Here is a 12,959-nt window from a genome sequence, read left to right on the forward strand (position 1 = left end):
AAAAAACAAAAGAGGAGAAATAAAAGCATTTCTCCTTGTGCGCCATTCTAATACCTGCTCTTGCATGGCATTAGTTTATGGCGCTGCCACAGATTTACACTTCCTTGTAAATCTGGGGCATTGTCAAAAAAAAATGTGCGTTGTGGTGGAACGCCAACAGTAACACCCTTTGCACACCCCTTTGCCTCAGAGGACTGCAGTGGATAGGGGCATTTTCACAAGGTGGAGTTTAACCATGCTAAGTGGCTTAGCGCCACCTCGTAAATATTGAAATGGGGCTACACCACCGGAGCATCAAAAAAAGTGACACTCCGGTGGCGATAGGGGCTCATAAATATGCCCCTATATTTGAAAGAGGACCATCTCAAATCAGTTCTGAAACCTGAGTCATTCTCCGGAAAATGTGTATAAAAGTGAAACCCAAACTACCCCATTTTGTTCTAGTTCTTCATGACTAAGGAAGGGAGTGCTGCATAGGGTACTCAAAGGACTTCTGTGAGATTACCCCTGGCGTCTGACTGATATACAGTTGTCCGGAGGTGAGGAGACAACACCTGCAGTTTGCAATTTCAGCTGTGGGAGTTGAGGATCTGCCTAGCATGTAAAAGTAAACCAGCCTACTGAGAGAGGGAAGGAGAATGCCTGGCCTTACAGGAAGAGAAATTGGCCAGGAGGAGAAGGCCAGCATATTCTTGACATTGAGAGTACCCAAAGAGAATGAGATACTGCTGAGGAGTGAGGCCATGAATGTCCTGTATGTGGAAGGGGTTCACTGGTATCTATAAACAGTTCTGGTTGTGAGCTGCATCAGCCTCCTACAGAAATCAAGAATTGAGAGAGATCAGCAGCCTGCCGTGGCAATAAGAATGGTGCTGCCTCTACTCGCATTAAAGCCTAAGTGGCGAGGAGTTCTCTCTGTTTGTCTCAGAGCTGATGAAGCCATCCACAAGGTCTAGATGATGGTCCCGGAGGCCACACCTGTCATCCTAGCATCCTATTTGTACCCCACCTAGGGAGGCCACATCACCCAAAGATGAGAGCTGCCTATGGGAACTGCTGCATCGAAACATCCAAAGTCTTCAAGTTCCAAGCGTGACCACAGTTATAGCACTGACAGCACAGAAGCCACTGGAAAAGGAGGACCACTGCACACATCAAACATCCATCTAGGCTGCAATTTGCAGATGCGGGCAACCACAAGGCAGTGGCATAGCGAGGTGGGCGGGGGTGGTCCACCACGGGAGGCAGTGGGTTTGGGCGCCGAGGTCTCCCCTACTCTTACCCGCCATTTCGGGGCGGCGATCCCCCCCCAGTCTTCAATCGCCCGCCGTGGGGGGAAACGAAACGGAGTAATCTTACCAGCACGCCCTCCCCCCACCTTTAACGCCACAGGTGTCCAAAGGGCTAGCTAAGCCACTGCCACAAGGCTTGAGAACTAAAATGAGTAGAGGGCCTGCCACAAGAACTAATAGTTTTTTTATGAAGATCTCACAAGTGAGAAGTGAACTGAACTGTTGAGTGCATGCACAGCTTGGGAATAAATGAGTGAATTGCACCAGTGTCTGACCAGTGCTGCCTCTCCAATTAGACATCAGGGATTATAGACTCTGTAAACTTCATTACTGAAGGGAAGGCCCTGGAGAGTATGGACACCTCGAGATCACATGCAGGATTTTAACCCAGTGTTGCATTCCTTTGATTGCACTGTGCAGTATTAAACAATGCTATGCGATTAAAGTACTTTCTTTTATTCAAAAGATAAACACTGGGCTGGACAATACGTTATTGTGTCTGTTGGTTGTTGAGTTCTTAGCTCTTGTCCCCCGCATTACCTCCTTGAGAACCCTCTGATGCTGGCTTTCTCTACCCTGAGAGTCAAGTGCAGAAAGGGTGATCTTGACATAGTTTGCAGTGCCATATGTTATGTTACGTTAGTATGAATTTGTAGAGCGCACGTTCACCCCAGGGTTTCTTGGCGCTGTGTGCCGCTGGGGAACCCGTCCTGGCTTTCCCTGTAAGATGGTCCCTATTGGGCATCCCCAAGGTGAAGCCAGGCATCCCCGGCGTATGTGGGAGGCCGTTGTGGAGATTAAGCAAGCTATTGCCCAGAGTTGCAGCGTGGGACCCAAGGTTACAGAGGCACCGATGCGAGATTTATCGAGCCCGCTGACATTGGTTCCTTAGTAGAGCGGACTCCAGGATACAAGTGGCAAATTACCTCAGCCAGTTTTGCAGCAGTGGTGCAATATTGGCCCACAGTAACAAAAGCATCAGTGCTTCACACTTGCACCCCCCCAACCCACTTCTGGGGGCTGGTCTGACAAAATTGCCAGGGCTGGTTTGGGTACCTAGTCTGACCCTGTTTACTACTCACGTACTCGTCGATTATTTTCTTACTTAATATGTATTTTATTTTTACTCTGCAAGCTATGGATGGTCATATTACTAAGGGCCTAGAGCACACATGTTTTGGTCTGAGTACGCGCAACTTATTTTTGTAGTACTCTTGGCCTTGTCCTGAATTCTTGAAGTAGGCCTGAAATACCACAATAGCAAGTCACATGAAAACCTTTGTGATTTGGGCCTAAAACATTATCTGGCAGAGGTTCCCACTGAGCCGAGAGTTGCACATTGGCAAGCACAATTTCAACTATCACCATCCACGTTTTTAACAGAAATATAATTCAATAAAAACAGAATTAAAAATGTTAAGGAAAAAGACTATGAACACATTATGGCTTGCTAATATTTAATTAGATCACCATTATCATGAAGAATTCTATAAACATCTTAAGTATTGCATAATTAGCTATGTCTGCTGTAATGCTCAGGTTCAAAGTTCACAAGTTCCACTTTCATTAGCATCCAGTGTGGAGTTAATCATCATTAACAAAGCTGGGACTCACTCTGACGAATCACCAACAAACTTAGCTGCTTCATGGCTCAATTTCACAGGCAACATGTGATTGATGAAAAATATCTGTGCAACAAAATAAATGTTAATTTATACCATGCTATGACATAAAACCTCTATCATTCATTCTTCCCCTAGATTATAAAAAACATTTTGCGTTTATAATTATTGATGAAAGGTGGCAGGATATTTTCTATTTTCAGTAGAACATGTGGCTAGCCCACCTCTTCGAGAAACACAATTATCATATATTGGCGCATCCAGCCAGTGACATGTGATGCAGGGGTGGCTCTAGGCTTATGGCAGCCCTGGGCAAGAAGCCTAGGTAGGGGGCCCCGTAAGAGGGGGTCCGGGTGGGGCAGAGCGCGGAGGCCTGTGAAGAGGGGGGTCAGGGTGTTTGGAAGTGGAACAGAGCTGGAGGCCGCCAAATCCCTGCCAGGAGCCACCACGCAAATATGTATCCATCCTCAGAGGATTATTATATTAAGGATATATATTGGCGTGGGGACCCCTGGGGTCTGGTGGCCCTGTGCAGGTGCATAGCTTGCACATGCCTAAGGCCGCCCCTGTGTGATGTGTAGTGGACAGGACTCCATTACGTGGCCAATCTCCAAACATTCTCCTTGAATGAACTTTCTTTGGCAGATATCTGGGCGTAGAGTTTAAATTTTCAGAACACATAAAAGCTGCTATTATTACACACAATTTAAAAATACTATCTTTAACTTGTTTTTCAATAAACATGTACCCGCTTTCATGTAAAAATATCATCTCTATTGTTAAATATTGATCAAGTGTCAACCCTACAAATTATACAGTACAGTCGTCTCATTTTTCAAACATATCTCTCTGCCGAAATATACAATCCCACTGGAAAAAAAATAGATTTGATCTATACAAAATGTAAACCAAAGGTCAATTCATGACTTTTGTTGGTGCACCACAAAAATAACATAGTTCATGAAAATGGCTGTTTGAATTCCAAGAGGCCCATGAAGAGGCAGTGGGTCGGGTTTGGTCATTGAGGAGATGGAAGCACAGTAGCAGCTGCCAGACAGCACTGGTGTCTTCGTTAGGACCGGAAGGAGGCCTGGACGCATCTCCCCTTCAGAGGCTGGGGAGGCCGGAAGTTGTTTACCATGTGAATTCTTGCATCTTCTTCCTCTGCACTGAAAAGTAGAATTTTTCTGAACTTCTCCATCTGTGCAAAAACACAAATGTCACATGTGAAAATCATTAGGGACGTTCGGCCAATCATTATATTATATATATATATATATATATATATATATATATATATATATATATATATATATATATATATATATATATATATATATATATATATATATATATATAATATATATATATATAAATATATATATATATATATTGTTTCATAACAAGTGTAATGTCACACAATTTCAGGAAGTGCCACCACTTGTTGGATTACAATATATGCTTAAACTCGTCTGATTAAATCAAATTATGCTGGCATTAGGCAAAGCCAAACACATTTCACAAGTATGGGCTAGGAAGTGGAAGACTGCACTAGATTGAGTGCCTTTGTGGTTAGAATAGCACATCAAGCAGTGGGTGCAGAATCAGAAGTACATACACAGTTTTGTTTGTTAGAAAATATCTTAGAATCTCTCTCCACTCTTTCTTTCCACTCCCTGTGCCAGACGTAGGCCCTCATTGCAAGCGAGCTGGAATTAAGGGGGTAGGAGGTGATACCAAACCTGGTATTCCTGATACCACATGCATTGGAAATTTGGGCCCCAGAATTACTAGGCGAATATATTGCATTGTAGGATTTGTTTAGTGGCTATTACGCCTATGCGGGGTGCTGAAGCACTTAACCACACAGATAGCAAGGTACAGATTGTAGGGTGTGAGATTGAAAAGCCATTGTTTTTGTTTTGAGCCTATATAGCAAGTGTTTTCTTGTCGTACTCAATGACCATAGAGGTGCAACTATAGTGCAAATTATAATTGTAGTAAGGGCTAAACATATAGGCAGTTACACGGCACTAGCCTAGCCATGGGAGTAGAAGGATGCTGTGTGCATATTAACCGAAAAAGTGGAGTAATCAGAGAAGGACCTGTAATCCATATGGCAAAATGTGCCAGGCAGAGATGTTGAATGAGTAAAAAGATGTCAAAAGGGGAAGAATGGGAACCAGCTTCATAAATAGCTTCAGAAGTGGTCACAGCACAGAAACCGCACTGGTGGCCTCTACAGAGAGTGTCAGATTCCAGGTGGATCAGGTTGGGAGGCTGTCTTGGTGCTACTAGATTTGTCTGCAGCCTTTGACACCGTCTCACCCGTGTGCCTGGTTCAATGCCTTCATCAGGCAGGCGTCAGAGGGAAAGCCCTCAGTCTCTGCCATTCCCATCTCACCAACAGGGTGCAAGTTGTCAGTTGTGGGGGCTTTAAAGCTAACACCTTTAGCCTTCCCTGCGGGGTCCTCCAGGGGTCTTCATCAAGTTCCACTCTTTTTAATTTGTACGTTGCTCATATAGGTGAACTAATACGGTCATGCTGTTTTCAAGCACTCTCATATGCAGGCGACACAAAGATTACGCCTGGATAAAAGAACATTTTCTTAAACTAAACATGGAAAAAATTGAGGTGCTGGTATTTGGTGCACAAGAATCCATCTGGTCCTGTTGGTGGTGGCCTAAGGAATGTGGCCTGTTAAAGTGGCCAAAAATCTTGAAGTAATCTTTGGCACTTCCCTGAATTTTGACTCACAGGTCAATCGTAACACGAGTACCTACTTTCATATAATCAGGGCTCTTAGAAAGGTCTTTCCTTTTATTCCAGTTGAATTACGTCACTCAGTGGCCATTGCTTTAGTATCCTTCGGACTCGATTACTGCAATGTGGTCTATCTGAATATCAATGCCTGCACACTTAACAAGCTACAAGTGGTGTGAAATACGGCTGCACACCTTATTCTTAACACTCCTAAACGAGTGTATGTCAGAGATGTCATCAGCCTCGCTCTCCATCACAAAGGGTCCACACATCTCTCCTCCCTCTTCAGCTGGTACACTGCAGGAAGGTCACTCAGATCCTCTTCAGCTAGGAACGTCTTCATGCCTAGGTTCCAGAAAGTCAGATGGGGACGTCCGTTCATCTCCAGGTCTGCTGCCAAGTTATGGGATTCCCTGCCCGCCCACATCACTAGACGTGACTCCTTTGCCTCATTGATGAAAACTTTAAAAACATGTTTTTTCTCATCATAGGCTCTCTGGATTTTCTGTGCTTAGGAGCTATGTTTTTTGGACATAGTGCTAAGATACCTCCGGGTTTAACACACTTTATAAATTCATTTTTCATTTCATGAACATGAAATGGGGATTTCCATGTGGAAATCATCTGATGGGAGCAGTGACTGAAGTTACCATGGGTATGTAAGGTCAAAAACAACAAGGGGGGAGTGGGGGTATAAGGAATCTATTAGGGTCCCTTCCTCGCTCACCCTTCATGGTCAACATGTTTCAGTTCAGCTGTTGTACCAGACCTATCCCAGAGCTGTAGTCAGGATCTATCCTTAACACTCACTGCCTCATCCTTCACTTTGTTCTGAGTGCAAGAGAGAAATGGTAACTCACCAAACCTAACCAAATCAATACATGTGCCAAAAAAGGAAAGAGAAAGAATTATAAATATTAGCTTTAATGTTGTTGTATGGTCATTTTTACCAATCGCCAACCCCATGTAAATTGGATCACTTTCACAAGTGAATCACTCCACTACAAACCCTCACACTGTTCACTACTCACACTGAGATACAGAATATATGTAACTCCTGGAGGACTTAACATCTGGACCCACCCTGTGCCACATAGTGTGGGTTCTGTAAAATAATCACTGTTAAGAAATCTATTATACAACCACAACCAGTGTACACTTGGAACCCATATTAAAGAACGCTGTGTGTCATTTCCTCTACATTTGTTTGTAATTAAGTACAGGCAGTAGACTAAAACACCCTGTATATCATTCCTTTATTGATTAGCTACATATAAGAATTATGGGTAATAGTTTGGGCATTGATAAAGATCCCCTGCTTTATGAATTAGATACTGGCCATGAAATAGACGGTACACTGCAAAATACAGGGATGCTATATCATTTTTTAAGCATGACTTGGGTGGGTGACAATTTAAACTACAATGGCTCAATATGGATCGGCGCATATATTAGAATCAATCAACCTTCTCATATGACTACTGTTTGTCGCCCCAATAATATGCCAATGTATGTAAATGTAAATCGGGGAGGCGGATTGCCACAAAAGGAATTCATTAATGATGTTTCTGTTATATCCATGGGAACATGTATGAGTTGTGCTGCCAGCACTAGTCAATTTTCCTATACCATTCCTAAGTCGGGCAACCATTTCCTATAAATAGTTCTATGTCCCTATCCTCAAGGGACAGACATTTGTGGCCATTTATTCAGAACCTGGTGTGCACAATCGGTGCTGGCCTACTTGCTGGCATGCCCCGTAACCCCATTAACATTCATTACCAAAGTAATATTTGAATTCAGTATAGTTCCCCCTATACCCATGAGTGCTATAGTTGACATGTTGACCCACACCGACTATCTTTTTCTGAGCTCAGTACTTGTGTGTCATTGGTTTATTTGTTTGTAGTGACACTAGGAAATGGTGTTATATAAAAATGCTTGAAATACAAATCAAGTATTTAAAATAACATTTTGAAATAAAATGCCTTGAAATGTTTTTTCTTTAAATTATTTCGATGTTAATTCAGTTGCGTCTTCTTGGGCAATTTGCCAGAGTTCCATCTGGAATACTCTGTTTGATTGTGATGTATTAATACTAAAAAAATACAACTAGTCAGCCATGTGATTGTTGCTTCAGCTACTTTTATGTCAAGGCGTACAAGTAGCTGGCTCAAATTCAGCATCTTCAAGAGGGTTTAGATGGCTTTCAGTAGGAAAGGGATCCCAGCATCAGGTGGCGATCTGCCATTCAAATGCATGATTCATGGCGCCACAGTTTCTCCTTGAAAGATAATCTGACTGTCCGCTTAAGGAACTCATGTCCTCAATAATTTATGAATTCCCTTAAGTGTCTTGGGTGTCTACTTGAGAGACATAGGGATACACAGAAGTATCTCAAGTGCTTTAATATCTCGCCAATTGACGACGAGTTTACAGCAAGAAATGCACACTATCAAACAAGAGGAAAATATTTGACTGCGAAATCAAGGACAACAGAGTCATTTAAAAAAAACGCTGTAATTAATTGATTCTCACGTTGCGTCGAGCTCACAATTTCCTTCAGTTAGAGGTGGTGAAACTGGCAGGTTTCTGATATCAGAATCTCAGCTGGCTATGCCATGGGACACCTTTAACCAGCAGCAATCGCTATTTAAGACAAGCAGTCAGACCATATTTTTATGCAATAACTACACTCCACGCTGTTACTTGAAGCGTAAAAGACCATTTTATTAGGATAAGGTTGTAACAGTTAACATTATTACCCAAAGCATCAATTTAACTATAACATTTCCATCATCATCCTCTTCAATCACCCCATCACCCATCCAGCCTCAAACCGTCACACCTGTTGCGCTCCTCCTCTTTCACTCTGCGACCTCCACCATCTCCCCATTCTCCGCTTCACTTTCCTCCAACATCCTCTCTTCAATTTCCTGCCGTCGCTCTCTTGCATTCCGCAGCCCACCATCAGTCATCTGTTTCCCCCCCGAAGAGATGGATGCACATGGATGTGATTCACCACCCCTCCAAAGTACTGCTAACCCACCAATGTCCACAACCTGTCCTAAGCTGGCACGCTAACATCCTCAGCAACCCTTCGCCTTCGACTTGTAGGGTGGGTGGGTGGACTAACTTCTCCTAAACCCTCCCCAGTGATCCCAGGTGCAGGAAGAGGCTGACGCCTCCCCTCCTACACCTTTATCCTCCCTTAAACCCAACCCCTTGTCCAACCCCTTGCTTCCAGTAAAATAATTGGCTTGGTAGTTTGGTCTGCCCTGTTCCCATGATGCACTGGGCCAGGGACAGACTAATTTGCATGTAGCCAGGTTCTGAGCTGGAATGGTGCAGTGAGCTAAAAAACGGTGATGGATCAAGCCCTGTTCTGTTGACTGGGTAGGAGTGTTCTGCTTAATTCAGATACTCTGTCCATCACCACCCCCTTTTCTGAATCGTTTTGTCCACCATAAGCGTGGAAGGGTATGCTCAGACATGAGTCCCTTGCTCACTGCTCCATCAGGATTCAAGCAAGCCGGGCCGAAGACGGCTGTAATGCCAGAAACCGGTCCCCGGAAGCTTGTTTCCTTTCCAGTAAAAGAATTGGCTTGGTAGTTTGGTCTGCCCTGTTTCCATGATGCACTGGGCCAGGGACAGACTAATTTGCATGTAGCCAGGTTCTGAGCTGGGATGGTGCAGTGAGCTAAAAAACGGTGATGGATCAAGCCCTGATCTGTTGACTGGGTAGGAGTATTCTGCTTAATTCAGATACTCTGTCCATCACCACTCCCTTTTCTGAATCGTTTTGTCCACCATAAGCGTGGAAGGGTATGCTCAGACATGAGTCCCTTGCTCACTGCACCATCAGGATTCAAGCAAGCCGGTCCGAAGACGGCTGTAATGCCAGAAACCGGTCCCCGGAAGCTTGTTTCCTTTCCAGTAAAAGAATTGGCTTGGTAGTTTGGTCTGCCCTGTTCCCATGATGCACTGGGCCAGGGACAGACTAATTTGCATGTAGCCAGGTTCTGAGCTGGGATGGTGCAGTGAGCTAAAAAACGGTGATGGATCAAGCCCTGATCTGTTGACTGGGTAGGAGTGTTCTGCTTAATTCAGATACTCTGTCCATCACCACCCCCTTTTCTGAATCCTTGCCCCACTCCCCAGCATGTCCTTCCAGCCTAATTGTGTGTAGAACCCCAGGGGAAGACAGGTCTGCGACCCTACTTCCTTCAGGGCCCGACATTGCCGCCCAGGATGCAGACGTGGACAGAAGAAACCACCAATGGCAAGCTTGTGCAGAGAAGAAACTCCCTGCGTGGCAGGGGTATTGATTTTGTTGTTCTGCAGAAGGACACCTTCAGTTTGATGGCTTTTGTCTGCAGAACAGATAAAATGCTGAGCGACCATCATTACATGTTCTATGAAAGTGCTCCTGCTGTTGTGACTGGAGTATTTTTGTCAAAACTTCCCAGCCAGCGAATGAGGAACTCTTAATACTTCCGGGGGCAGAGCCAGCACAAGGAGGCTACATGCTATCAGCGGCTTCCGAATAATTATTCCGCCCTCCCGATGAAGCGCGCATAAAAGGCATGAGAGGTACAATATAACGTCGCCCAGAAACACAGTGGAACACAAGACCCACTATCTTTACTGCACAAATAGTGTAAGTACTGTCTTTTCCGTCCTGATGAATGCCCCATAGACCCGGCTGGGCACAATGGGGCAGAAACATATCGACTAAATTTGAATAGAGGTATAGAGGACCCAGTAACACGATCCACATATATACCCACTATAACTTTTTAATAACATTCCTCATCCACTCCTCAATTAAAGCTTTTTCATTTAGGATGAGTGTGTGTTTTTTATTCACTTCACACCTGAGTGTGGTTTAACATCTATCCCTGGACACTACTGCGCTTTCCAGTGGTTGCCTCAGGCTTGAGGTTTGCATACAACACAATAAAACCCAATGATGATGCAATACCGCATTAGTGCAGGCGGAGAACCAAGATATACCGCCATTGTTCCTACAATGAATGTATGAGGTTTCTTTAAGAAAGATAGAGAACCTTGGTAACGCAGTTACAAGTTGTCCATTCCCCCCCTTCTTTTTTGATTTTTGAGAACTCTTAATATGGCAGGTTGTCACAATTTTCTCCCTTTGCTCTCGTATCCACCACCAGGGGGCCACATAGTGGGACTTTCCAGTCTTCTAATAAGCTTCCAGACCCTCCCCTACATGTATATCCTGACTTCCAGCCATTTGAACACTTATTGGGAACTGACATCCATTCCCAATCCATGCCGGGTTTTGTGAAAGCCAGCCTGCTTATACTTGAAGCCAGCCTACTCATGCCTGTAACTCTATTACCCAGAATTACCTGCTCACTGCTTTGTCTCCACCCCTGCAAGCCAAGGATGGGTGGAGGAATCTAGCTCACCTGTGGCTGTCTGCTGCTAGCCTGCTCACACCTGATGCATATGATTACTGTGAGCTCTTTTAAGCCCCAGCTCCCTTCAGGCCAAGGTTGGTCATTGTAGCTGTTTACCGGTGAGACCGAGCCTTGTTTCCAGTGCCCCCTGAGCTTTTGCTATTGTTTCCAGTGTTTCCTGAACTTTAGTTATGCCTTGTACCTGAAGTAGCACTGCCTGCAGTGCTAACTTGACCCCCGAGCCTTAGAATTCATTGTTCCTGACCTGTTGCTGTTTACCTTGTTCCTGAAGTAGCACTGCCTGCAGTGCTACTTTGACCCCTGAGCCTTAGTTTTCCTTGTTCCTGAACTGCAGCAGTTTCCCTTCTCCTGAATTAGCACTGCTTGCAGTGCTACCTTGTTTCCTGAGTTCCTGAGCTATAGCTATTCCTTGTACCTGAATTAGCACTGCCTGCAGTGCTCTTGGTTCCTGGGCTATAGTTATTCTTTCTTCCTGTTCCTGGGCTTCAGCTATTTCTTGTTCCCGATTTGCACTTTATACAGTGCTCTCTTTACTCCTGTAGCTAATTCCCTGTTCCTGAGCTAGCAGTGCCTGCAGTGCTACCTTGACTCCTTAGCTATAGTAATTCCCTATTCCTGAACCAGCACTGCCTGCAGTGATACCTAGACTCCTGAGCTTTAGCTCAATTCTTGTTCCTGCCCTAGCACTGCCTTCTATCCTACTCTTTCTTGATTCCTTAACCTGCACTATTCTGGTATACCCTTGTAGCCTCCCCTTCTGTATATCCCTTTCCAGTCCCTGCCTTTTTCCCAATTCTTTGGTTCCAGTTCCTGGTTTGCTGTCTTTCTATTCTGCTGTCTTGCTTCTGTTGCCTTGTATGTTTGTTGCCTGGTTTCTGCCAAATGTGCCCTGTGATTTCCTTCCTTTCCTTTAAAGCACTCCTCCTTGATAGCTCCTTGTCTATTGTGCTTGTGTTTAGTTCTACCCTCTTGCTGTTACTGCCTTGCGTGTTCCTGTTTGATCGCCAGGATCCGTGGATATAGCTGACTACCTAGGTGGGGTTTCTTGTTCACTGTGAGTATTGTCTTTGAGTTGCATTTATAACATCTCCATAGGTATAAGATCCACAGACACTGCCTTTGAATACATATCTTACATGTGGGTATTTGCAGTCAGTATCTGTAACAGCAATTGTGGGTAAGAAACTTACTGAGCTTCAGTCTTACCGTGTGGAGCTCCTGAGTGCTTTACCCCACACCCCCTTTACTGTTAATGTTGTATTATATATATATATATATATATATATATATATATATATATATATATATATATATATATATATATATATATGTCTCGCACATCCCTCCTGGGTGTAGTTAGTCTGAATGCTAAATTGCCTTGTGAGTGCCCTTCCTTTCTGAGTCTTACCCATCTTGTTCACTTGTACAGGCTTCCCCTTAGGATCCCTTTTTCTCCTCTAACTCCCTACATGATCCTGGGCAGCACTGTACTCCTCTTTCTGTGTACGTTTTCTACCCAGTTCCCAGTCCTTGCCCAAGTCCCTGACTGTGTTCCCCAAATAGTCCCGGACAGTCCCTGACAGGGGTGGGCTGCCAGAGGCGGAAGAATGAAGTACCTCCACCAGCCCACTAGCTTGGCGGCCCTCCCAACAAACTCTAAATTTGCCCCTAAAACTCCATATTTTCTTTAAATTGACACTCACTGCACCTTGTTCACTCTGTAGTATACATACTTTGGAAATAAAATAGGACCTCTGGCATACATTCATTGCTGTGGTGGGGATTCTAAGAGTAGCTTCTCCTCCAAATTTAGCGCTTCCCCAACAAA

General features: G+C 44.3%; 1 protein-coding gene across 1 annotated transcript in view; it reads right to left on the reverse strand.

Annotated features, from left to right (window-relative positions):
* Nucleotides 1–2,735: 2,735 nt before the first annotated feature.
* The window catches only part of CA7 (carbonic anhydrase 7), a 171,918-nt gene continuing 161,694 nt past the window's right edge, over nucleotides 2,736–12,959 (reverse strand). The window contains exon 7 of the mRNA XM_086947731.1: nucleotides 2,736–4,115. Within this exon, the coding sequence (XP_086803857.1) occupies nucleotides 3,987–4,115 (129 nt within the window). The 3' untranslated portion in view covers nucleotides 2,736–3,986. The remainder of the gene's footprint in view (nucleotides 4,116–12,959) is intronic.

This window comes from Lissotriton vulgaris, chromosome 12 (genome assembly GCF_964263255.1).
Source record: "Lissotriton vulgaris chromosome 12, aLisVul1.2, whole genome shotgun sequence".
Classification (NCBI taxonomy): Eukaryota; Metazoa; Chordata; class Amphibia; order Caudata; family Salamandridae; genus Lissotriton; species Lissotriton vulgaris.